Source organism: Nomascus leucogenys, chromosome 14 (assembly GCF_006542625.1).
Source record: "Nomascus leucogenys isolate Asia chromosome 14, Asia_NLE_v1, whole genome shotgun sequence".
Lineage (NCBI taxonomy): Eukaryota > Metazoa > Chordata > Mammalia > Primates > Hylobatidae > Nomascus > Nomascus leucogenys.
In genome coordinates this window covers 43,650,051-43,675,464 of record NC_044394.1, presented here as the reverse complement: position 1 = coordinate 43,675,464, position 25,414 = coordinate 43,650,051, and the positions used below count along the sequence as shown (strand labels likewise).

At 55.6% G+C, this 25,414-nt stretch overlaps 3 protein-coding genes across 6 annotated transcripts; 1 reads left to right on the top strand and 2 right to left on the bottom strand.

Moving 5' to 3' along the window:
• Window positions 1-690: 690 nt before the first annotated feature.
• Window positions 691-6,321, top strand: LOC115838286 (BTB/POZ domain-containing protein 17-like). Of its 2 annotated transcripts, none has more exons than XM_030827418.1 (3): window positions 691-854; window positions 2,704-2,980; window positions 5,178-6,321. In XM_030827418.1, exons 1-3 carry the CDS (start codon window positions 767-769, stop codon window positions 6,232-6,234), a joined length of 1,422 nt encoding a protein of 473 aa, XP_030683278.1. In that variant the 5' UTR covers window positions 691-766; the 3' UTR covers window positions 6,235-6,321. The 2 variants fall into 2 exon arrangements, with proteins under 2 accessions (XP_030683278.1, XP_030683279.1); XM_030827419.1 differs by lacking the exon at window positions 691-854 and adding an exon at window positions 991-1,221 and having other exon boundaries at window positions 2,626-2,980.
• Window positions 6,322-7,267: 946 nt separating this feature from the next.
• Window positions 7,268-15,513, bottom strand: LOC115838285 (kinesin-like protein KIF19). The gene is given in 11 exon segments (XM_030827416.1): window positions 7,268-7,716; window positions 8,299-8,345; window positions 8,347-8,384; window positions 8,575-8,680; window positions 8,924-9,057; window positions 9,529-9,650; window positions 9,735-9,963; window positions 10,922-11,120; window positions 11,252-11,426; window positions 12,492-12,657; window positions 14,671-15,513. Coding segments are annotated over 11 exon segments (1,779 nt in total). The 5' UTR covers window positions 14,800-15,513; the 3' UTR covers window positions 7,268-7,282.
• Window positions 15,514-18,554: 3,041 nt separating this feature from the next.
• LOC100600142 (60S ribosomal protein L38-like) lies at window positions 18,555-25,088 on the bottom strand. 3 transcript variants are annotated; one of them, XM_030827428.1, is made up of 5 exons: window positions 25,042-25,088; window positions 24,794-24,834; window positions 24,570-24,630; window positions 19,115-19,237; window positions 18,555-18,626 (listed from the first exon to the last, which is right to left on the bottom strand). In XM_030827428.1, the coding sequence occupies exons 2-5, from the start codon at window positions 24,794-24,796 to the stop codon at window positions 18,601-18,603; spliced, it is 213 nt and encodes a 70-aa protein (XP_030683288.1). In that variant the 5' UTR covers window positions 24,797-24,834; window positions 25,042-25,088; the 3' UTR covers window positions 18,555-18,600. The 3 variants fall into 3 exon arrangements, with proteins under 3 accessions (XP_030683288.1, XP_030683287.1, XP_030683286.1); XM_030827427.1 differs by having other exon boundaries at window positions 25,016-25,044; XM_030827426.1 differs by lacking the exon at window positions 25,042-25,088 and adding an exon at window positions 24,982-25,010.
• Between the last annotated feature and the right edge of the window lie 326 nt (window positions 25,089-25,414).

Below are 25,414 nucleotides of genomic sequence, written 5' to 3'. Positions count from 1 at the left end.
TTCCGCGGAGCTCCAGACTCACTTTCCTCTCTCTGTTGCCTTTGTGTTTAGAAGAGCACTCCTCTGCACTAACCCAACTGAGACTGCAACCTAGCTCCCTGCCTCAGTTTCCCTACAGTGGGAGTGAAACACCAGGTCTGCAGCCTGCCTCCTTGGCCTGGAAAAGGAAAAATTACAGTTGGAAATAAGACAGAAACTGCTAAAACAAGCCTTCCAAGGAGGTGACCCCAGAGACCTGAGGCCACCTGGGGAAGGAGAATTCAAGTCAGGAAATAGCAGGGCAGACAGTGCCCAGCCTTGGGCTGGCTGGAGCGCAGAGCTAGAAGGTGGCCAGCCCCGCTCTGGGCAGGGGGCGCCCATGCAGTGGTGCACGGGGCAGGGTGCATCTGCTCTATGCCCAGCCCTGCCACCTGGCTCAGCTTGCCCCTGGGGGAAGTGACAGTCACAGTCCCCACAGAACTTTCCCGCCAGCCCATCACCCTCCCCACAGCATTCCAGGAACCTTCTTCAACAAAGAATATGAAACTGACATCAGTTGCCCATGAGCCCCTATTCGAGAGATCCCTGAGGTTCTCTCTGAGGAGCTGCCCCACCCCAAAATGGGAGTGGGGGAGGGGTGGGAGCCTCAGCCGCCTCTCCTTTCCTCTTCCAGGCCCTTCCTTTGCAGCCGGCTTACCATGGTGCTCCAGCCACTACGCTGCCAAGTGCGCTCCATGCCAGGGCCGAGGCCTGGGGTTGGGGGAGGGAACTGGGGACCCTCAGGCCAATGGCTGCCAGTGGTCCTGGAGTCCCTCGCCTATTCTCCAGAGAGCCTGAAACTTTCCAGGGAGAGGCACGGCTAGCCCTGCTGGGTGGTAAGGAGATTGGGGGAGGAGGGTTCCGGATCTGTTCCCCTTGGGGGCCCACAGGCAGCACAATAGCCCTCAGGGCTGGCACTCTCTGGCTTAAGTGGTTGCCTGGGCAACAGCTGGGGCCAGTTTCCACCAATCCATGGAGGAGGCTGAGTAGGGGAGGGAGGCCAAGCAGGAAGGGGGGTGCCGTCCCCTTGTGCTGGATCCTATATAAGGAAGAGGGATGTGAGCAAAGTGGTCTGGGCTTCACCGTCCCTCCAGTGGACTTGGGGGCTGAACATAAAGATGCCTAGGAGAGGCTACTCCAAGCCTGGGTCCTGGGGCAGCTTCTGGGCGATGCTCACCTTGGTGGGCCTGGTCACCCGTGCAGGTGAGCGGGCAGTGGGCCAGGTGCGGGGCAGGGTGGAGGGGCAGGATGTCCCAGCCCTGGCTGCACGCGGCTGGCCAGGAGGGGGCAGTGTCCAGCTGCTGGGGAGAGTACGGGGTGGACCGGACAGCTCCACGGACTCATCTCTCTGAAGGAAGGAGAGGCCTGGCAGGCAGGTGGACAGGGGTCTTAAGCACAAGAGGACCCTCCATTGCCCATTGTCCTGGGCAGAGGCTGAATGGGGATGCCATCAGCATTCAGGTCCTTCAAAGTGACAGCTGGGGAAGGCAGGGCTGGGAAACGCACTACCCGCTTCTCTTTCACCCTCCCTTTGTCCCTTAGCCTCCCTCTCTCATGCACAGATGCTCTGCTCCTGTGCGAGCCTTCTCTCCTGTGTGCACCGCGGGCCTGTGTGTGCTGTGCGTGCACATGTGGCCGGGGCCCATCTGCTGCTATCAGGCCCCCACCCGCCTCCCTCTGCAAGGCTCCCCTCGCTGTTCTCAGCTTGGGAAAGCTGCTGACAGTTTCTGTAACTGAATGCACATCCCCATCTGACCGTCAGGGCATCCCGGAGCATGAGAAAAGGGCCGGCCTGGCCAGCCTCAATGCTCAGTTACCCAGGAAGTTCTATTCCAGCACCAGCTGGCCCTTCGCACTTTCTCCTGTCCCCTGCTGGCCACCTACAGAAAATGGGCTTCTGTCTCAGAGATCAGGACCCAAGAGGGCAGGGCTGGGCCTGGAAAACAGCTTCCCTTCCACACCCGCAGCCTTGTCTCACACCCGCCTCTCTCTCCTGCCACTGCTCTGGCCTCCCTAACACTGTCCCTGCTCCCAGTACCCCAGGCCCATTCCCTTCAAGGGCCTTTGCAGGGCTGGAGCCTGCCTTGACACTGGTTCCCTGGCTGGCTCCTTTAAAACTGGAGTGCTTATTTGTGTGTGTCTTACCCGTCTGATATGTCAATTTGTGCTTTTATGAGCTTTTATGAGCATAAGAACTTGGCTTGCTTTGTCCACTGCCATATCCCAAGCTCTTAGGAGAATGTCTAGCATATAGTATTTGTTAGTAATGCACCACTTCTGACTACTGTTCCGAGGGGTTAGATGGACAATTCTTTAGGAAGTGAGAAGGGTGGGACCACGAGTTTCCTCAACCCTTGCCTCGGGGGCTGGCAGCATGGAGATGAGTTCTAGGCATGTTGTCCCAAACCTGAGCACAACCTCTCCCTGCCTGAATGCACCCCCTTCCAAGAGCATCCTCTTGGGGTTTGCATTGTCATGACCTTCCCACCCAGGATGTTTGTGTGTGCACAGATGCATCCACGCGCCTCGTGGGCACAAACAGATATGCACACACAGCCCGCCTAGGCCCACCTTGCCCTCTGCTCACACCCATGCATATGTCTCCAGCTGGTCCCTCTCCACCCCCGACTGAGGTTCTGGGCCCGGGCACCTTCTCAGGCTGTGCTGTGTTCCTTCCTGCTGCAGCCCAGAGAGCCGATGTTGGCGGGGAGGCAGCTGGCACCTCCATCAACCACTCCCAGGCGGTGCTCCAGCGCTTGCAGGAGCTGCTGCGACAGGGCAATGCCAGCGATGTGGTTCTGCAGGTGCAGGCTGTGGGCACCGGTGAGGTCCGGGTCTTCCACACCCACTGTCTGCTGCTGGGACTGCACAGTGAGCTGTTCCGGGAGCTGCTGGGTAACCAGAGTGAGGCGGTGCTGCAGGAGCCGAGAGACTGCGCCGCTGTCTTCGACAAGTTCGTCAGGTGGGGATGGGGAAGACTAGAGGGAGGCTTCATCCCTTCCTCAGCCCCCGGCTCCTCCACCTACAGGCCCTTAGAAGTTGTTATGTCCATTTCCCCGGACATCACTGGGATGACAGTGACCCCTGCATCCCTTCTTCCACTGTACAGCTCCCTGTCTTTGCCCGTGTCATCTGTGCAGTTTGATGTCACTTTGGGTTCCTGGTAACCCCCTCAGAGCTGTTTCCAAACCTGGCCATAGACAGCTTTTAAAAACTACAGTTTTGGGGCCGGGCACAGTGGCTCATGCCTGTAATCCCAGCAATTTGGGAGGCTGAAGCAGGCGGATCACCTGAGGTCAAGAGTTCAAGACCAGCCTGGCCAACATGGTGAAACCCTGTCTCTACTAAAAATATAGAAAATTAGCTGAGTGTGGTGGCACACGACTGTAATCCCAGCTATTTGGGAGGCTAAGGCAGGAGAATCGCTTGAACCTGGGAGGCCGAGTTTGGGTTTGCAGTGAGCTGAGATCGTGCCACTAGACTCCAGCCTGGGTGACAGAGCAGGATTCTGTCTCAAAAAAATCAACCAACCAAACAATCAAACAAACAAAAAAACTACAGTTTCACGGATCCCAACCTGGATCGTCAGTTTCAGGTCTAGGGTTAGGGCCAGCAATCATTTTTTATTTTATTTTATTTATTTACTTTTTATTTTCCTAAATATTCCATTATAGAGGAATATTTTTTACTTTAAAGCATCGCTGTGGTTTTGGTGTTTGGCCAGGTTTGGAACCACAGGGCTAGGGAGCTGAAAAAGTTAGATGGCTCTCTCCACCTCCTGCCTCCTGCCATGGTGCTGCTCAGGGGGTGCCATTCACACTAGTGTCTAAGAAAGTAACTGTTCTAACGGCTCAGACGAGATGCCTGCAGAATTCCATACATTGCTTCCAAGTTCCAGGCAACAGGAAGGGGGATAAGACAGAAGGGCAAAAAGGGTCTTCCTGTTACCCTGAATCAGTTGCATTTAACCAGCCCTCCTGCAAATCCCAAACTGTGCCCATTAACCAGCAGTCAGTCACATGGCCAAGGCCACAATCAGGGAGCCTGGGAAATGTGGTCTTTTATTCCCAGAGGCAATCACTCAGGGGAAAGGGGAGAAATGGACGTTGGGGAAGATGGCTGGCAGTGGCTGCCGCACTCCTATAGAGGCAAGTGCGGTGCCATGTGCCAGTGGGGACTGGCAGGAAGGGTAAGCAGCGGGACAGCAGCAGAAGTAAGAGGAAGAGATACTCAGCACAAGTGATCACCAACAGTAGGAGAGGAAAAAGGAAGGTGAGGCTGCAAAAAAGAAATGGGGGTTCACACCTGTAATCCCAGCACTTTGGGAGGCCAAGGTGGGAGGACTGCTCAAGTCCAGGAGTTTGAGACCAACCTGGGCAACACAGGGAGACCCCATCTCAAAAAAAAAAAAAGGCTGGAGTGTAGTGGCATGATGATCGTAGCTCACCGCAGCCTTGAATTCCTGGGCTGAAACTATCTTCCTGCCTCAGACTCCCAAGCAGCTGGGACTACAAGTGTGCACCACCAAGCATGACTAATGTTTTAACTTTATTTTTTTTTTTTTGTAGAGATAGGGTCTTGCTATGTTGCCCAAGTTGGTCTTGAACTCCTGGCCTCAAGCAATCCTCCCATCTTGGCCTTCAAAAGTGCACAGATTCCAGGTGTGAGTCATGGCACCCACCTGGCCTGTAGCAAGATTCTTTATTCTCCTCTGGTTGTCACAATAGCCCTGAGGGGTGTGTGCCACTCCCCCTTTCCTAGATGATTGATTAGCCTAAGGTTCACTGAAATTAAGTGACTTGCCCAGGCTCATGGCAAGGAGAAGGCAGGCCACGGATCCCAACCAGAATGGAAACCCCAGCGGCAGGAGCCACCTCTGTTTTGTTCCAGCCTAGAGCTGCACGCCTAGTAGAGGCACAGTCATTGCAGGCAATTTCTACATCACCATGGAAACGGAAAGAAGAGCCTGTGAAGTAAGAATGGCCTGGAAGGGTCCTTGAAAGGAAAACATGGGAAGCCTCAGGGTGGGGCTTCCACTGTGTTTGCACCTGGACCGTGAAGCTCCAACTCCAGGCGGGGTCCCCTGTGGACTCAGAAAAAGCTATGCTGGGAGGTGGGTACCACCCTGCCCCCGCCCCACCTCTTGGTCTCTCCCGCAGGTACCTGTACTGCGGGGAGCTGACCGTGCTGCTGACCCAGGCCATCCCCCTGCACAGACTGGCCACCAAGTACGACGTGGCCTCCCTGCAGCGCGGCGTGGCTCACTACATGCGCGCGCACCTGGCGGGAGGCGCGGGCCCGGCGGTGGGCTGGTACCACTACGCGGTGGGCACCGGGGACGAGGCCCTGCACGAGAGCTGCCTGCAGTTCCTGGCCTGGAACCTGTCGGCCGTGGCGGCCAGCGCCGAGTGGGGCGCCGTGAGCCCCGAGCTGCTGTGGCAGCTCCTGCAACGCTCGGACCTGGTCCTGCAGGATGAACTGGAGCTGTTCCACGCGCTGGAGGCCTGGCTGGGTCGCGCGCGGCCGCCCCCTGCCGTGGCCGAGCGGGCGCTGCGCGCCATACGCTACCCCATGATCCCACCGGCACAGCTGTTCCAGCTGCAGGCGCGCCACGGCCCCGCAGTGGCCGACCTCCTGCTGCAGGCCTACCAGTTCCACGCCGCGTCGCCGCTGCACTACGCCAAGTTCTTTGACGTCAACGGCAGCGCCTTCCTGCCCCGCAACTACCTCGCGCCCGCCTGGGGCGCCCCGTGGGTCATCAACAACCCGGCCCGCGACGACCGCAGCACCAGCTTCCAGACGCAGCTGGGCCCGAGTGGCCACGACGCGGGCCGCCGGGTCACCTGGAACGTGCTCTTCTCGCCGCGCTGGCTGCCCGTCAGCCTGCGGCCCGTTTACGCGGACACTGCGGGCACAGCGCTGCCCGCCGCGCGCCCAGAGGACGGCCGACCGCGGCTGGTGGTGACGCCGGCCAGCAGCGGCGGCGACGCAGCGGGCGTGAGCTTCCAGAAGACGGTGCTGGTGGGGGCGCGCCAGCAGGGCCGCCTGCTGGTCCGCCACGCCTACAGCTTCCACCAGAGCAGCGAGGAGGCCGGCGACTTCCTGGCTCATGCCGACCTGCAGCGGCGCAACTCGGAGTACCTGGTGGAGAACGCCCTGCACCTGCACCTCATCGTCAAGCCCGTATACCACACCCTCATCCGGACCCCCAAGTAGCCTCGGGGTCTGGGAATAAAGGCCTGGCCTAGGTGGTCCCTGTGGGTCTGGGAAGGGCAAGGCGAGCGTGGAGGTGGCAACAAGCCTGGTCCCCTGGATGGCCAGGGGCCGGCCACCCTAGGGCTGGGGTGGAGTCCAGGTGAGGCGTGGTAGACAAGATGCCTGGTTTCAACAGCTGATTTCACAGCTGACTTGAAGGAACATTCTTGGTCCTGAATAAACTGATGCTCAGAGTGGTAAGGGGATGATTGAACCAGTCAGTTTCTGGGTAAAAACAACCCAGGGAGGGTCCCACAAGCCAGGGGGTTTAGGGGTTTCACTCCCCTTTGTTGAGCTTTCCCCCCAACCCAGACACAGAACTAGGGCAGGTAAAAGCATCCACATGGTCACAGCAACCCACCTGCCTGGGAGACAGGGAGCACACCATTCCCCTTGCAGGGGAGTCAGGGAGCGCCCCATTCCCCTTTCGGGGGAGTCAGGGAGCACCCCATTCCCCTTGCAGGAGTTTCCTCACTTTGAGTCTGAGAGGCTTAGCTGGGCAGTTTCTGAGCCCTGACCTCGAGGGGCAACCGCCTCATCTGGGTTGTGAGACTTTCTGGCATCCGGGTCGCCCCAAGTCCCTGACCTCTCCTGGGAGGGTGCCTGGGCAGGTGTGAAGACTGGGATAGGGACATAATGGACCTTGCTAGCCCCACCATGGGGAGAGGCCTCAGTATCCAGAGAAAAACCCCTCTCCCCCAGGTATTGGTAGGTTGGTGCTATATAGTGAGCCAGGGGTAGATGGGGACTCGGGGGAGGGGAAGTTGGTTGAATCTTAGTCATGGCCACCCCACATTCCAGACAAAGTCAAATTTCCAACACAACCATCAAGACCCAAATGGGATTTTATTGTTAAAAAGGGGGGGAGAGAAAAAGATCCCCAGTTGTAATACGTGAAGTGCCTGTCGGCGCCTCCCCAACCATCCAGGATGCCCGTGCCCCACTCGTACGCCAGGAGCCCCGTCTCACTGTCAGCTGCTTTCCCGCATTTCCAAGGCCGAGGCTGGCCTCAGGGCTGTTTAGGGTTTGGCAACAGCATTCTGTCCAGGGCTGGGAGGCCTCTCCTCACCTCACCCCTTGCCCGGTGATCTCGAAGTATCGGGACCTCTCCTTCCTTGGAGTTGCCTCCAGCGACTCCTCCCTTTTCATGCCCAGGCTTTTCTTCTGGCCACGCAGCCAGAAGATGCCTGTCCTCATGATGCCCGACTGCCCGGGACGGGGCCTCGCCCGTGCTGCTGGACAGCTTATCCTCACTGGCAGCATGCTGCAGCGTGGGGCTGGGCAGCCACGCATCGTCGCCCTCACTAAGTGACTGCAGGGACAGGCTTCTGCGCTCTGTCGTGGGCGCCAGCAGGTGTCGCCCCTTGGTGCCCAGGGCCCACAAGCGCTGCCAGGCGGCCTTCACTGAGATGCACTTGGCGCCAGTCAGGATCTCCTTCCTCTCTGCAGCGGGGCACAGGAAACACCCAACCCGAGATCAACGCCACCTCTCAACACCCTCTTCTGACATGGCAGACATGGATAGGAGCCAGACCGCCTGGGTTTCAATCCCAGCACTTCCAGGGGTTTGCTATGTAAGAAACTTGGGCCCATTTCTGAGCCTCACTTTCATCTGCAAATGGGGGATGGTAAAACTAATACCATCGGGTTATTTCCAGGATTAATTGAGGAAATGGGCTCAAGCTACATTATCCAGGGGGCAGACATTGAATCGATATTTGCTATTACAGTGATTACTGAGAGGAGGCGGCAGGGGCGGGGGCACATAATTCTCCATGCCACATGTCTCTTTTCTAATTTCCGATTTTGCCCCCATCACTCTAAATGTCCTTGACTTAGAGAGGACTCTTAAGTGTCCTTGACTGACTAATCTTCAGGGGCAATGGTGCCTCTACAGAATGTGTAGCACCCAATGCACGGTTGCACTTGGCAGTGCAGTGGGCAGGAAAGGGCTTTGGGCTGGGTGATCTGAACAGTTCAGACGAGGCCAAGTGAGGTGGCCAGGGCAGCAGGGGGCACACATACCTTTGTGGGACAAAAGGATCTCCGACAATTTCTCACTGCTGTCGGGGAGAGTTGATCCAGCTGCCCAGGCTGTCCTGCGCCGGAGCCTGTGGGGTGGAGTGGTTGGGAGGAGGAAACCCTTAAACACAGCAGGGACCCCATGCCCAACTCAGCAGAGACAGCAGGGCCTCAGGCTGGTGCCATTTGGGAAAGGTTCCATCCCAACTGCTGCTCTCCACCCTTGTCTCAAACCCGCTGCAGTGGAGCTTGTGGGGCCATCGGGTACTGAGAGCTCACCTTCTGCGTCACCAGGCTGCCAAGCTGAATGGGAGGTAGGGTGGGCACAGAAGAGCTTTTTGCCTGCGAGGCCCCAGTACCAGCCTTGAACACATGGTGGCCTTCACTGAAGTTGGCAGAGGAAGATGAGTGGCTGTAGACCAGGCTGTGTCACCGAGGTCCCACCCCCACCCCAGGGGAGAAGCTGTTGGTGTAAAAGGAGAGAGAACCCAGGAGTCCTGGCTCCAGACCGGGGCCACCTGCTCCCTCTCATTGCTGCTCTGTGTTCCCCATTTAGCCTTAGTCTGGGTTGGCCTCTCTGGGACAGGGGGCGCCGGGTGGGGGCTGGGGCAGGTGGCCCCCATCTTACCTCTCTGTGCTGAGGGGAGGGAGGGCGCTGTTCTGCAGGCACTGGGCATCAGAGCTCAATGTCTTCACACTCTCCAGGTCAGAATCTAGGGTCAGCGAGGTTCCTGCTGGGGTGATTTTGGGCAAGGAGCTCTCCTGGGGAGGAGGGAGCCAGGGTGGACAGTTAGAAGGTTTGGTCCTGGACCAAATCAGCATAGTCACAAAGGCTCACGGGGTGACAAGGGCTGTAAGATGGCCTGGGAGCCCCAGAAGGGCAGTGGGCTTGTGTTTGGGTCCTCGGGGGTAAGCTGCGGTCTGCTGGGCTTCCCCAGTGGCACTGCCTGATGCATGGTCTCCTGGGAGGGCACCTGGGGCCGTTTGTGATATCTCAGATGGCCAGCCCTGACCCTCAGACCCTGGTTGGGAACAAGTGATGCCCAGGAGTGCCCAGGAATGAGGGTCTTACTCAGGCTCGACAAGGCTTTGGGTGGGGTAAGGAAAGCGAGTCAACCCCCTGGGGCCAGCCAGCCTAGTCCTGTCCCCTCCAGCTGCCTGAAGGCATTGCCTTGGTCATCAGCCCCTCCCTGGGCACGTGCCCATGTTCAGGCCGCCCAGGCACCCGCCCACCTGCAGGGCCCTGGAGGCCACTTGGTCCATGATGGTGGCCTGCTCCAGGCTGCCCTCCTCCAGCTCCCGCAGGTTCACATTGTAGAGCTCTTCCAGGAGCTACGAGACGGCCAGGTTGTAGTCTGCCGGGGAATGGGCAGGGCTCAGCGAGTGCCAGTGGCCCCCCCACCGCAGGTGGCTCACATGTGCGGCGGCGTGGGCCCTACTATCGATGATCTGCTGCTGGCCCTGGAAAATCTCGTAGCAGAGACTGCAGTCCTGCTCCCGGCGGTGCACAGCCTCAAGCTGCATCAGGGTGTTCTCCATCTCGAGCTCGTGCATGCGGCACAGCAGGCTGAGCATCTCGCGCCGCTTCCCAGAGCCTACGCGCCACTGCCTCTCCTTCAGGCGCCGGCCCTCCTCGCGCAGCTCCTGGCAGCGCTGCTCCAGCGCCAGCTGCAGGAGGCACAGGTCAGCACCCGGCAGCGGGAAGAGGGGTCAGATCCGCCTGCCCAGCCCGTCCTCGCCCCTCCAGCGCCTGGACTCCAGGCATCTGTCTGGAGCTCCAGGCTGAGGCCAACCCTAAAAGCTGAATCTTGGGCCTTACAATCAGGGACTGCTTCAAGGTGGCCCCTCAGTGTCCACTTTCTTGCCATCCTGACCACAACCCACCCCTGGAACCAGCTTGGGGGATAACTGCTCAACCCCAGCCCATGAGACCCCCTCAGGGCTCATGATACCCTAAAGCCCCCTTGGTCTGGGTATGTCCCAGAACAGAAGGCAAAGATCTGTTATTGGGAAAACCCTAATTATTATTATTTTTTTTCTTTAAGACAGGATCTCTCTGTCACCCAGGCTGGAGTGCAGAGGCACTATCCCGGCTCCCTGCAACCTCTGCCTCCCAGGTTCATGTGATTCTCATTCCTCTGCCATCCGAGTAGCTGGGCGTGAGCCACCACACCAGGCCTTTTTTTTTTTTTTTTTTTGTATTTTTAGTAGAGACGGGATTTCGCCATGTTGGCCAGGCTGGTCTCGAACTCCTGGCCTCAAGTGATCTGCCTACCTCAGCCTCCCAACGTGCTGAGATTAGATTACAGGTGTGAGCCGCTGGGCCCAGCCTGAAAAACTCTAATTATAACATTAGTTACCATGTTTTGAGTTCTTGGTATGTGCCAGGCATTTATGTAATCTTCCCAGCAACCCCATGAGGGCTACACCATGGACTGCTCCCATTTTACAGGTGGGGAATGTGACGCACAGAGAAGTTAAAGAACTGAGCAAAGTCACACAGGATTTGTGGCCTGAGTTCCCAAGTCTCACGGCTACCCCCACCCCGGCCCCTCCACCTTGCCTCTCAAACCTGCTCACCCTGTCCCCTAAACCCACTCTCCTTGCCCCCCAAAACCCTGGACACCTTCTGCTCATGCAGCTGCTTCTGCTCGCCCACCAGGGCTGCAATGCTCTCCCAGGCTGCGGCCACCTCGGGCGGCTCCAGGATGTCTGGCTGGTCATCGCCTGTGTCTGAGTCCTTCTCGCTGTTGTCCTTAGCGTAGCACTCCTTCCGCTGCTCCTCCCGCCATTTGAGGGCCCGGTGGGACTTCTGGTGCTTCCAGCTGCCGCAGCCCCACCCAGAGAGACAGGGCATTCAGACCATGGGGGCAGGGCACAGTGTACAGCCACAGGTCGTGCTCCTCTGTCCCAGGCACAGGGGTGGGGCCTGGAGGGTCCTCGGCGGGGGGCTTACCTGGCGGTGGTGAGCAGGTGTCGGGAGGTGTTAATCTGGACCTCCATGGCGCGGTTCTCCAGCTCCAGCAGGTGCCTCCACACACCCATCTGCTCCCGGAAGGCGCTGACGAGCTGCTCCCAAAGCTGTCCCATGCCGGCCTTCTCACCCTGCCCGCTGTGCAGCTGAACCTCAGCTGCCGGTGGGTGAGGGTGGGCAAGGTAGAGGAGGGGGCAAGTTCAGCTAGGAAAGCCTGGGCCCACCTGGGGCCCTCCCCTCCCTTTCTTCGCAACTCAGTGCTCCCACTTCCTGTCCAACTGCTTCCTCCAGGAAGACCCCCTAGATTACTACATCCTCCCACACCCCACTCCCACATTGAGTCTTCAAGCTGTTGCCCAAAAGCAATTCCCAGCTACTTGGTATGAACTGGGCTCCTGCTAACCCTTACAGCACCTCTGTGCCAACTATAAAAAGGTGCCCCTAGAAACTTTACTGTCTGTGGCCAGGCACAGTAGCTCACGCCTGTAATCCCAGCACTTTGGGAGGCCCAGGCGGGCAGATCACCTGAGGTCGGGAGTTTGAGACCAGCCTGGCCAACATGGCGAAACCCCGTCTCTACTAAAAATACAAAAATTAGCCAGGTGTCGTGGTGGGCACCTGTAATCCCAGCTACTTGGGAGGCTGAGGCAGGAGAATCGCTTGAACCCAGAAGGCAGAGGTTGCAGTGAGCCTAGATCATGCCACTGCACTCCAGCCTGGGCAACAGAGAAAGACTCTGTCTCCAAAAAAAAAAAAAAAAAAAAAAAAATCTTTACTGTCTGCCTCTCTCTTTATATTAGTAAATTTTTTTTAAAAAAGAAGCTTTACTGTCTGTTGGAAAACCATCATAGCAAATATGCAGGTCTACAAGGAAACGGAGCCCATTCCGGGGGTGCAGGCATGACCTTGCAGCCCTACGCCACAGCCCTTAGTGTGTGCCCTGCACAGCTCATTGCTCACGTGCCTCTCCCTCGTGGGATCCCACCTACTCTTCCAAGGTGGGGTTGTAAAATGGGGTTGTGATCTCTGGCAACTGTCTGAAGCAGAGATGACAACCCCATTTAACAGCTGAATGCTAGGAGGCTCAGAGCTGGTGAGTGCCTAGCTCAACCACCCAGCCAGAAAGAGACCGATTCTGGATTTGAACACAACATGGCCTGATCCCAGAGCAACGTGAGGCTGCCCGAAGGGGGCTGCCACTCACACAGACCCACAGGCACACCTTGGATGTAGAGGATGTCACTCCGATCCTGCCGGCCCCGGGCCTGGCCCCGCCCAGTCTGCTCATCAGTCTTGCACTTGAGTCGCTGGATCTCGGCCCGCAGGTCAGCGATGATGCTGGTGTCCTGGGTGATGTGGTAGGAGACGTTCATCAGGTTCTGCTTCACCTGCAGGGAACACGTATGGAGCAGAGAGGATGCAGTCACCCTCGTGCACTCACCGAGGCCTGCCTGCGGGGCCTTTCTTCCCCCTGCCTCCCCCAGTCTTTCTGGGTGATGGCCTCCTTTCCTCCACTTCCACAACCTCCTGTCACACTCACTGCTAGATCTCATCAACCTTCAGTGGCTTCCTAATGGCTGCGGGGAATGTCCTCATTCCTCCACCCGTTGTTGAAGGGCCACCCCCATCTCTCTGATTTTCTCTGGGCTCACCACTCCTGCATGAACATCCCGCTCCGGTTGAAGACCTGTCCTGCTCTCCCCATACCCACCAGACGCCAGCCCCTTCCTGCCTTTGGAACCTGTGCCCTCCCTGCTCCCACCTTTCTGGAATGTCCTCCCAGCCTTCAGGGTCCCACTGACAGTCTCCAGAGAGTTCCACCGGACCCCACCAGGCCACCCCCACCTCCTGTTCCTGTCTTGCCCCAGCACCTACCATTGGCCTCATTTACCTGCTATTAGGAATATTCTGAACCATCAATGAGCTGTTTCAAGAATGTGTCTCCTGTCCCCCATTGAGGGGTTGGAATAAAACTTAACGCCCTCAGGACAGCAGCTGGCAAGTGTTAGGTGTTGGGAGAATGCTCCCTGCATGCTATCATACACGTATCCATTCCCTCTCCTCCGCACACAAACAAGCGGAAATGGATTTCTAAGTAGATGGCAGGGGCTCCGAGTGCCCACTGAACCCCAGGAAGGGGTCCTGATGCTCCCCTCCCTCTGGTAGGGCAGGCACCATCTGCCTGGGCCTGATGGCAGCCGGGTCGCCAGGGGTTATTAGACTCCCTGTCACTGGCGCTTGGGCACCTCACACTGGATCAGGATTCCCTCCAAGAGGCCCTGCTTTGCCCCGACCTGTCCCATATCTAGAGAACTTGATACAGGGAGAGGCCGCCGGGGGCCAAAGTCCTGAGATGGGCACCTGGCTCTGAACAAGTGGACCCTATCCTGAGCCACTGGCCCCAGAATCTTTGACCCAACAAGGAACTGATACAGGTGGGCTCCCGGGGCCAGAGCAGGCGTGACCAGACCTGAGACGGGCTGGGAGATTCTGCAGCTTTGTTTGTCTGGGCAGGGAGGTCTGGGGAGCCCTGGGCCTGTCTGTGGGGTGCAGAATCCTGCCAAGGGCCAGCAGAGTAGGGAAAGGGCAGGGAAGCCGGGAGTGACTGCCCTAGGCCAGAAATTCAGGGCTTAGAAGGTGTGGGGTGAGAGAGGGGCGTGGGGGAACAGGAATGGGCGAGTCTAGGACCAGGGGACACAGAGAGGCTGATTGTCAATGCAAGGGGGTCCTCAGGACAACAGTGAGATGGGCTGATGGAGGCCACCTTCCTTCCCTGGAACAAGCCCAAGCAGCTGTGGATTCTCTGCGCTAGAGGGGAAGTGACCCACGCTGCTTCCCCAAGCCCTGCAGCCTTCCAGCTGGGACTCCCACCCTGCAGGCCGGGGCTGGGGAGGAGGGGTGCTGCGAAGACCGACTCGGGAGACTCTACTCGGTTTCTGTCAAACTTTCCTAGGCCACTCAGCCCTGGAAAGAGAGCACCCCATCTTGGAATCTCAGACGGTCGAAAACGTCGGGGCATCCCTCACCATCCCCGCACCTGGCGCGCCAGGATTACCCCGACACGAATGCCCCTGTCCCTACCCCTACCCCGCGCCGCCCTGTCCGCTCAGCGTTCAGCCCCTCACCCCGCAGGTGGTCTTGCGCCCTTCCTCCCCTTCCCCACGCCCCCTTCACTCTGATCTCTTCAGTTTTCCCGGTCCCCCAGGTTCCCAGACAGGAGGGGACGCGGGCCAAGGGCCTGGGAGGGTAGGGGAACAGGGGAGAGGGGAAATGGGAAAGGGCTGCGTGGGGAGAGAAGGGGTCTGAGAGGCACGTGGGAAAGTGCAGGCTCTCGAGGGGAGAGGGGGTAGTGCGGGGACTTCGGGCGCGTGTGGCTGGGATCTGGGGCGGCGTGAACTCACCTCCTGGTAACTCTCATCGCCGGGGCTGAAGGTGCTGTTCATGGGCTGCAGGCACAGGCCGAGGTGCGGGACACTGTGCAGCCACACGACCCACCAGGGAGCAATGTAGCCCACGCGCGCTGCCTGCATGGCTCGGCCCGAGTGCTACCCACAAGCTGAATGGCAGCTACAGCTGCGCTCACCTCCCGGCCGGGTCCCCATGCCCGCCCCACCCTGCCACGATCCCAGTCCCAGTTCTGGGCGCTCAGCCCGCTACCGTCAATAGCCCCTTCCTGGGCGGGGATCTGTCCTGGCCGGATGGGAGGAGAGAAATGAAAAAAGCTCCCAGAAGTCTCTAAATCAGTTTCAGTCTCGAGGTCCCCTGGCTGCTTCTTATTTATGATCAGATCAAGGGTATAAGGTGTCAGTGGGGGCAGCCAGCAGTCATAGGCTAGAGAGGGGCGACTGCCCATCCCAAGGGCTTGTCACAGGGTAAGTAACTGACAGACTGGGAAAGGAAGGAGGCAATCTTCAGCCACTCGGTCACTCATTCTAAATTCACTCTCATTTTTCGGGCATCTATTGTGCAAGCCCTGTGGACTTAAAAAGAGAAATAAGACGCCGTCCCTGCCCTCGGGAGCTCCTGGCGCATCTGCCCCAACAACTCACTGAAGCCGCCTACAAGATGCCTGAGTGAGGACAAGGTGTCTCACTCAGAAAATTTGCTTGGTTCTTCCTGGCAAGTGGGACGGGTGAGATTCCCGGAGGAGGGGACCTTCAAGCTGTGTAGCGGAGAAGGTAGGAGAGCGATGAGAGCGCCCGGAAGGGACAAGCATTAGGGGAGACTGAAGCGCATGCAACAACAAACTTACTGAGCACCTACTACGTGCCAGGCACTGTTACATTGGTGATGTAACAAAAGCCGACAAAAACCCTCACCCCGAGCGCAGGCACCGCAGAGGGCGATGACGACCCGAGAAGATGCCGAATGCAGGCCAGGAGGGGGCTCTGGGGAAAAGCAAAGGCAGGGGAGGTTGCCCATCGGGCAGCCTCGCGTCCCTGGGCCCTCCATACTCTGCACATATGCAGAGGCCCCCACTCGTCCTGTAACCGCAAACTGCTTGGCATGACTTGGCCAGTGGAGGGAGGAGCCCAGGCTGGAGGACAAGCAGGAGTCAGGGGTAGGTGAGGATGGAGTGATGGGGTCGCGGCAGATTGGGCGTGGAAACCGTGCTGGGCAGCCAGCCTGAGGGGTGCGTAGCCACTGCGGCAGGGACGCGGGTGAGAAAGGAGCCCAGGGACGCGGGTGAGAAAGGAGCCCAGGGACGCGGGTGAGAAAGGAGCCCAGGGACGCGGGTGAGAAAGGAGCCCCGGGAGGATGGGGGCGGGGCTCCTAGGGTTCTGGCTGAAGGGACCGGGTGGATGCGGGCCGACTGAAAACGCTCCCAAACACACGTGGCTGCTGGGGAGTGGGGCCCCATTCACCCAGTGCTCAAAGGCCCTGTGTCCATTAGAGGAAGTCCTGGCGTCGGGGCCTCTCCTCGTGGCCGTGATCCCACAGTTCTGGGGCCCTGCGGGAGCCCAAAGCTGAGGGGCCCCAGAGGCTGGAAGCAGCCGTTCCTCTCTCATCGGGGTGCCTTTCAACAAATTTTCTTGAGCACGTTCTCTGTTCTAGAGGATACAGTAATGGATAAAATACACATTCCCGCCTGCATAGTGTCTACAGCCTAGTAGGCGAGGTGAGGTGGACTTGTATCCTGCAAACAGAGACTGCAGGCCTTGCGAAATGTCAGAGTCCCTGCTGTAGGGAGAGGGCACAGTGACATGAGCTGAAGGATGATCGGGAGTCAAAGAGGGGGGTGCTGGGGGAAGCCTCTGTGCAGAAGGAACAGGACCCTGTGAGATCAGGGACTAAGGCCAGTGGAAGGGGAAGCAAGCAAGTTCCAGAACAGGAAAGGGGAGCCGGAGAACTGCAGGAGCCAGGCGATCAGCTTGGAGACTGCAACAGGTGAAGGAACTTCTTTGGGTGAAAATCTCATTTTAAAAGGTCTTGGTCTCTGACTCAGTCCCTGCAGTTGCTGGGGAAAGTGGACTCTTCAGGAAGGGCTCTGGTAGCCGCCTTTAAAGCCCCTGCCCTCAGAGGCCCCCCAAGTGGGAAGGGCCTGCCTCCTAGGCAGTGGGTGGTCACCGAGGACTGACTTTGAACCCGGGGCAACGGAAGACCCAGAAGGCTGGAGGCCTGCACATGGTACTGGGAGAAAACAAACCGCAAAGGCTGTCCCTCAGGGCTATCCCCACAGCCACCGGAATGCAGCCTGGAATATTCAAACCTGTCAGCCCATCTGCACCCAGCCAGACAGCGACCTTTCTAGCTGCTTCCCCGGAGGCCTACTGGCCCAGAGAGGTGTCAAAAAAAGCTGAGGCACAACAGAGACAGACCTCTCAGACTGAGCAGGGAGTTGGAGAACAGTCTGCAAACCAGCAGCTGTAGCCCATCCCCCTCCCCCCCCATTCACCTGGTATGCAGCCCTTAGGGGCTTGCTGAAGCCCCTGCAAGACAGTGGCCCACCTGAGAGCTTGGAAACACACCTATGCCCCAGACCACCGCAATCACAATCTCCAGTTAGCCCCGGCCACCACAGTGAACTGCCTAAGTGCCCCAGATGACTGAGTCACAAGCCAGGGCTGGGAGGCACTTCACGAAAGGCGGCCTTCTCTAGACAAGGCTGGACACACCCCGGCAGGGCCTGTCTCCTAGGAGCTGGGATGAAACCCCCGGACGACGTGCTGGGAACAAAGAAAACCCACGTGGTAAAGGCTGCTCTTCCATGGGAATCTGCAAATGTTTACAGAACGGGGAAGGCTGAGAGCCGCCCACGGTGCGGCACCTGGGCCTGAGGGCTGGCGTTACCTACCCTCTCCCTCTCCCGGAGGAAACAAGACCCACGACCAGACTCACAACCACCTCACACCCTCACAATCCTTACAGAATATTCAAAGACTGGCACTTCAACCTTACAACCTGAGCGCGTTTAAACGCCTAACACAATACCAAGCACACTGTATACCACACTTATAGAGAGCTTAAAAGAACAAGAAACACTACCTTGGGCAGGAAGACAGGTTTTATGATGCTGGTCATTTCCAGGGGTGCTGTCCGCTATGGCACAGCACCACCTGGTGGCCACCCCAACCCACGCACACACCCCCCCACCACAATCCCAGCACCCTGACAGCAAGCCAATGAAAGAGGTGTTAATATGGCTATTTTCCAACTGAGGAAACGGGCAAAAGTGTAGTATTTCTCCAAGTCAGTCAAGTTAGCGAGTGGTAGATGTGCTATACCTTGTTGCACCCATTTTGGGACCTGTTTGAATGGCATGCCCCACCACCGCTCCCACATCTGCCAGTTATGTTTAACCCCACGTGCTACTTCCATCATGGCCTCCCCACATCTTATTTTCAAACTTGGGCTGAAAACACATGGCCTCATTCGCCCACTGAGACCAGGCTCAAGATTAGGGATGCGCTGAGCACGGAGGCTCATGCCTGTAATTCCAGCACCATGGGAGGCTGAGGCAGGCAGTGAAACCCTGTCTCTACTAAAAATACAAAAATTAGCCAGGTGTGGTGACCTGTGCCTGTAATCCCAGCTACTCGGGAGGCTGAGGCAGGAGAATCGCTTGAATCCAGGAGGTGGAGGTGGTAGTGAGCTGAGATCGCACCACTGTGCTCCAGGCTGAGCCGCAGAGCAAGACTCCGTCTCAAAAAAAAACAAAAACAAAAACAAACAAACAAAAAAACAAAGATGCAGGAAGGAAGCAACAGGACCCGCGTCCTGTTCCCATCAGAAGCCACTACCAGGTAGCATTTTTCCCTTTCCCATCCGCAAAGACGAAAGACACTTAGGATTTTTAGTATTTTAATACAGTTCCAATCAGTGTGTCTGGTTCATTTCAGTTCCTTCACTGCCAAACCTAGAGGGAAAGAGACAAAAGCCATCCAGAAGACACATCTGAGTTGCTACTGCTTGTCTAGATTTTGTACTTAAGCTAAAGAGAGCACACAAGGTTCAGAAATTAGATCCACCAGCGAAGTTTCGGTTAAAATATTTAGTGTTTGATAAAAAGACTTGGTCTATTATATTCGATAAAAAGACTTGGTCTATTATATTCCATCTATTCCCCTGTAAAAAATGGGGACTATCAGTACTAGCACCAACCTCGAAGAGTCGTGAACAGGATTAAAAGAGCTCTAACCTCTCTTCTGGCTAAGGAAATGATTTCTGGTACTGCATATAACCTGAGAATCACAACTATTCCTCACACTCCCAACAGCAAGAGCAGATTCTTAGACCATAAAACGGGCTCTGAAATCAGAGAGATTCAAAACAAGATACAACAGGGCCACACACAGCAACCTTCCAAACCCCACCCACCCCTGAAGTGACTTCAGGCTCACTCACCAGGGGGCAGGGACTGCTTCAGTTTCTCTGCCTTCTCTTTGTCAGTGATGACCAGGGTGTAAAGGTATCTGCTGCATCGAACTTTAAATTTCACGTTGTCCTTATTTTTCTTGATCTTGACAGCTACCGGAGACCAGAATCAGGAATTAAATTGTATCACAGAAAACAGATGTGACAGTCCCTGTGCAAACACACTCAAGCAGTAAGCAGCATGCAGGAGACAGTCAGCACCCACCTCCAGTACCGTCCCTCTGCGCAAACAGAAAACACTATTACCCGTTCCTCCAACTTGTTGACTTTTTTGGGTACACTGAACACAACATTGTAGAATATCCTCTATCAACCTTATTATCTTTCTTATTTCTACTTTCTTTTTTGAGACAGTCTCGGTCTGTTGCCAGGCTGGAGCGTAGTGGTGCAATCTTGGCTCCCTGCAACCTCCACCTCCCAGGTTCAAGCGATTCTCCTGCCTAAACCTCCTGGAGTAGCTGGGATTACAGGCGCGCACCACCACAATCAGTTAATTTTTTGTATTTTTAGTAGAGATGGGGTTTCACCATGTTGGCTAGGATTGTCTTGATCTCTGGACCTTGTGATCCGCTGGCCTCAGGATCCAAAAATGCTGGGATTCCAGGCATGAGCCACCACGCCTGGCCTATTATCTTTTTTAAAAGGGATGGAAGAAGTGATAAAGTAAGGAGACGGGCTCTCTGCTGGGACTGAGCGCTTTTCAGCATTCCACTCCCGGAAATCACGTCTCTGCATGTGAGAGGACATTCTGGGCCAGTAAGAGCTCGTTCTTCAGGATGCCTCCAGCCACTGCACACAACATGCACCCAGGCTTTTCCTTGAATTTATGTGGAATCCATTTTCTGGGTTCTTTCCTGCTGCCAAGTTCTATCACAGGATCACAGCTCAGATAAGACACAGCTAACATGTACCTCAAATTCAGCTGTGTGGGGTTTGAATTGTGCACCACTCTGGTTATGTACTAGCAGTATCAATGCATTGCCATTTGGCTGCTGTGAGATAACCCCTTCCCAGGAGTAGTTACCACTCCATGTACTCACTGAATGCCTTGTTCCAACTCTTTAAAAACTGCTCAGAGATACTCCCAGGATTTGTTATAATAGCAGTGATGTGCCAATCAAGAAGCAGGTGGCTGAGGGCTAAACATGGGCTCTAAGTCTTCAACGCAAGCACCTGGCCAGACGCAGCACACAGCACTTAACCTGGCAGATGCAGCACAAGATGATCTTGTCCTCGCAATTCCGCAACTCCATTTCTGCCAGTAACTGTTATAGGAATGGGGTACATCAGAGGAAGCAGCGCTGTGACGCAGAGCCTGCCCAAAGCACAGGCTGCCTGGACTCTTGTTCTTAATACATCCAGACACCTGGATATTCATCCAAACTAACCCATTCCAGTGTAACACTGCCCCTAGCAGCTGAACTAAGCTGAACACCACTTGTAAAGACATATGGAGCTCTTCAAAATGTTTATTCAGTTGAGCGCGGTGGCTCATGCCTGTAATCCCAGCACTTTGGGAGGCTGAGGTGGGCGGATCACCTGAGGTCAGGAGTTCGAAACCAGCCTGACCAACGTGGACAAACCCTGTCTCTCCTAAAAATACAAAAATTAGCCGGGCGCCTGTAATCCCAGCTACTCAGGAAGCTGAGGCAGGAGAACATGGGAGGCAGAGTTTGCAGTGAGCCAAGATTCTGCCACTGCACTCCAGCCTGGGCAATAAGAGCGAAACTCCATCTCAAAAAAAAAAAGTTTACTCAACATTGCCGTACGTGCAGCAGTTCCATTTCTAGGTATATACCCCAAAGAACAGTTAGCAACCACAGAAGTATTTGCACACCCATGTTCAGAGCATTATTCACAACATCGAAAATGTAAAACAGCACAATGTCCATCAATAGACGAATAAACAAACCGTGGCCTACCCACACAATGGAAAACTCTGGTCTGGGTGTGGTGGCTCATGCCTGTAATCTCAGCACTTTGGAAGGCTAAGGTGGGAGGATTGCTTGAGGCCAGGAGCTGGAGACCGGCCTGGCCAACATAGATCCCGTCTCTAAAAAAACAAAAATTAGCCAGGTGTGGTGGCGCGTGCCCGTAGTCCCAGAGACTCTGGAAGCTAAGGTGGGAGGATCACTCACACCCAGGAGATCAAGGATGTAGTGAGCCATGATCACACCACTGCACTCCAGCCTGGGCAGGAGTGAGACCCTGTTTGAAAAAAGCAAATTCCGGGCCAGGCACGGTAGCTCACGCCTGTAATCCCAGCACTTTGGGAGGCCAAGGCAGGTGGATCATAAGGTCAGGAGATAGAGACCATCCTGGCTCACTCGGTGAAACCCCGTCTCTACTTTAAAAGAAAAAAAAAATTAGCCCGGCATGGTGACAGGCGCCTGTAATCCCAGCTACTCAGGAGGCTGAGGCAGGAGAATGGCATGAACCTGGGAGGCGGAGCTTGCAGCGAGTCGAGATTCCACCACTGCACTCCAGCCTGAGCAACCGAGTGACACTCCATCTCAAAAAAAGAAAAAGAAAAAGTAAAAAGGCAATTCTGACACATGCTTTAAGACATTTGAAGAGAAGCTAGTCACAAAAGGTCAAATATGCAATAGCAGACCCACTTGTATGGGGTAATCAGAGCAGTCACATTCAGCGACAAATTGGAAGGTGGTTGCCAGGGGCTGGGGAAGAATGGGGAGCTGGTGTTTAACAGAGGGAGTTTCAGTTTGGGAAGATAAAGTTCTGGACATGGGTGGTGATGGTGGCAGCTGCTCAACAATGTGAATTTACTGAATGCCACTGAACTGTACAATTATGCTTTGTTGCCCAGCCTGGAGTGCAGGAGCATAACCATGGCTCACCACAGCCTCAATTTCCTGGGTTCAAGCAATCCTACCTCAGCCTTCTGAGTAGCTGGGACCACGAGCACATGCCCGGCTAACTTTATTCTTTTGTAGAGACAGGGTCTCACTATGATGCCCAGGCTAGTCTCATCCATCTGCCTCAGTCTCCCAAAGTGCTGGGATTACAGATGGGAACCACCATACCCAGTGTAAATGGTAAATTTTATGCTATGCTTATTACACATTAAAAATTAATGCAATAATTTTGAAAAGCTTTTTCAACAAACAGCTACTGACACTATACTATCCCCAGGGGACTGTGACTGCTACCTTTAAAGCCACATCATCTAAAATCAAGGTTCCCAATTTTTGAGACGGTCTCGCTCTGTCACCCAGGCTGGAGTGCAGTGAGACAATCTCAGCTCACTGCAACCTCCACCTCCTCGGTTCAACTGATCCTCCCGCCTCAGCCTCCTGAGTAGCTGGGACTGCAGGTGTGTGCCACCATGCCCGGCTAATTTTTTTATTTTTAGTAGAAACAGGGTTTTGCCATGTCACCCAGGTTGGTCTTGAACTCCTGGTTCAAGCGATCTGCCCGCTTTGGCCTCCCAAAGTGCTGGAATTATAGGCATGAGCCACCACACCCGGACCACCACCCTTTTAAAACACAATCAAAGGGTGGTGTCATGTTTAACTTGTTGAGAAGGGTAAGTTACCTACTGGTAGAGTTGGGCTTCCAACTAGGCAGTGACCCCATATGGTCTGAAATAAAACTGACCTGATAACCTCATCTCTTTATACAAAACCCTGGCAGACAGACATCATTCACACCAGATGCTATTTGTTCCCACAGGTGATCACTACCTCAAAGGTGACAGCCTGTTTTGGGTAATGGGGACACAAATATGACCCCCATCTCTGCCTACCCCCAACTCACTGAAGACTCTCCCTGTACACCAACCACCATCTGACACCACCGCTGGCACAGAGCATTAGAGACGGCTGGTGTCTTAGCCCACCTTAACAGACCTGTCCCATGCAATCCCACTTCCACATGTGACCTGACTCTATTTCATGCAGCTGAAAAAAGATGACTCTGGGTTAAAGTAACAACATTAACTCAAGACCTAGCTTGTACCAAACACAAGCCCCCAAATCTCCTTCAAGTATCACAAAGGGGTAACACAGCTACCACTCACGCTTGGTGTAAAAATTTAAGTAACTGGGCAGCAGAGATTGGTACCTATCCATCGAAAACCTGCTGTTTAAGATTTTTCATTAATCACCTTCTTTCCCCTGTATGTACAAGCTGGGAAACATACCTATGACAGTCCAACTTAAACTTTGTGACTTTACAATGATGGTAATGCGATATACATTCAGTAGAAGCCCTGCTTCAAATTTTGATCTTGGCGGGGCGCAGTGGCTCACGCCTGTAATCCCAGCACTTTGGGAGACGGAGGCAGGTAGATCATCTGAGGTTAGGAGTTCGAGACCAGCCTGGCCAACATGGTGAAACTCTGTCTCTACCAAAAACACAAAAATTAGCCAGGCATGGTGGCGCGCCCAGCTACTCTGAGGCAGGGGGATCGCTTGAACCTGGGAGGCGGTAATTGCAGTGAGCCAAGATCGCACCACTGCAATCCAGCCTGGGCGACAGAGCCAGACTGTCTCAAGGAAAAAAAAAATTGTTTTAAATATTTTTCTGGGCTAGATAGGTATACCTTCTGACACTGGCCAGCGACCACAGGATCACAAGGTAAACGACTATACTGCAGTGTGCCGTCCTCAATACACTACATGCAAATATCCGGCACTTTATTACAAAATGGGTTTTATGTTAAGATTTTACACAACTGCAGAGAACCTAAACTCAAGTGTTTATGGGACGTGTGTCTTGAGGCTTTCGCGCAGTGGAGATTCCGTTCCGAGAATTTTCTGTATTATACAAAAGGAAACAACACAGGGCAGCCCCTGAGATGCTCTCGATTAGCTAAAGATAGTCCTAGAAATTCCAGGGTCTCAGCGTGCCCCACACAGATCTTTCTCATGGGAAACAGGATGAAACCACTGCTCCCAGAGGGCCAGGCACACACCCAGACAGACGGCCTAACCCGTCTCCTGCCTGACATTCCGGGTAAGATGCTCCCAGAGCGGCCGGGCGCGGTGGCTCACGCTTGTAATCCTAGCACTTTGGAAGGCCGAGGCGGGCGGATCACGAGGTCAGGAGATCGAGACCACGGTGAAACCCCGTCTCTACTAAAAATAGCAAAAATTAGCCGGGCGTGGTGGCGGGCGCCTGTAGTCTCAGCTACTCGGAGAGGCTGAGGCAGGAATATGGCGTGAACCCGGGAGGCGGAGCTTGCAGTGAGCCGAGATTGCGCCACTGCACTCCAGCCTGGGCGACAGAGTGACACTCCATCTAAAAAAAAAAAGAAAAAGTAAAAAGGCAATTCTGACACATGCTTGAAGACATCTGAAGAGAAGCCAGTCTCAAAAAAAAAAAAAAAAAAAAAAAAAAGATGCTCCCGGAGCGGTGCCAGGGTAGGCACTGCTCATCTTGAGCCTTCTGAGCAACTACTTACATTTGGCATCTTTTCGTCGGGCTGTGAGCAGGAGGTCCTTAATTTCTTCAATTTTCCGAGGCTGCAACACAAAAAAAGCGGGTAAACAGACAGCAAAAAGACACGTCTTTCGGCGATGGTCCAGTCCACCCCGGCCTCCGGAGATCCTTGGGAGGCTCTCTCGCCCTCGCCCCGGGGCCCCACGAGCCCACCCGGGGAAGGCGCCAGGCAGGGACCGTACTCACCATGGCGACGAGGCGCTCTGGGCGCTGGCGTGGACCGGGACCTGCGGGAAAGGGTCCTCGGCGTTAACACGGCGCGGGGGCTGGCAGCGAACCCCGTTTTCCCGCTCTCCCCCGAAATATCGGCCCCATCGCACTCCCCTTCTCCTCCCCGACACCCTCCACGCGGACCTGGGGTCCCCAAAGTTCACCTGGCCGTGGATTGCCCCAGATTACCCTTCTCACCCGCGTGCCGCCCTAGAGACACTCACAGCAAGGAGCAACCGGGAAAAACGATGAAAAAGAACGAGACTTCCGTTTCCGGGCAGTTAAACCCTCCCAACGGAGGAAACTGGATACAGTGCCTGCCGAGGGTCAACACTCATGTAGGCGTTCGCACTTCCAATTTCAGCAGCCCTGCCCCCTTGTGGTCGAAGTCAACAGTGCAGCTCCAAGAATGGAATGGACCATCCTGGCTGCCGCCCTCCCTCCGCCTCCCTCCTCCCGCTCCTCCCCATCCCTTCCTCCTATGACCCCCGCCTCTTCCCCATCCACCCCTTCCTGTCTTCCCCTGCAACCCCCCAAACCCCAACCTGGCTTTGGTAGGTTTTAGCTCAGATTCAGTTTGAAGAGCTAATGCTTATT

Excerpts from the sequence above, each read along its gene's own strand:
- LOC115838286 (XM_030827419.1), top strand. The coding sequence starts at position 1,137 with ATGCCTAGGAGAGGCTACTCCAAGCCTGGGTCCTGGGGCAGCTTCTGG. Across the intron at positions 1,222-2,625 it reads GGGCCTGGTCACCCGTGCAG|CTGGTCCCTCTCCACCCCCG; the intron begins GTGAGCGGGCAG and ends ATATGTCTCCAG. Across the intron at positions 2,981-5,177 it reads GTCTTCGACAAGTTCGTCAG|GTACCTGTACTGCGGGGAGC; the intron begins GTGGGGATGGGG and ends TCTCTCCCGCAG.
- LOC100600142 (XM_030827428.1), bottom strand. Across the intron at positions 19,238-24,569 it reads CCGACGAAAAGATGCCAAAT|CTGTCAAGATCAAGAAAAAT; the intron begins GTAAGTAGTTGC and ends GGTCTCCGGTAG. Across the intron at positions 18,627-19,114 it reads GAAGCAGTCCCTGCCCCCTG|GTTTGGCAGTGAAGGAACTG; the intron begins GTGAGTGAGCCT and ends CTTTCCCTCTAG.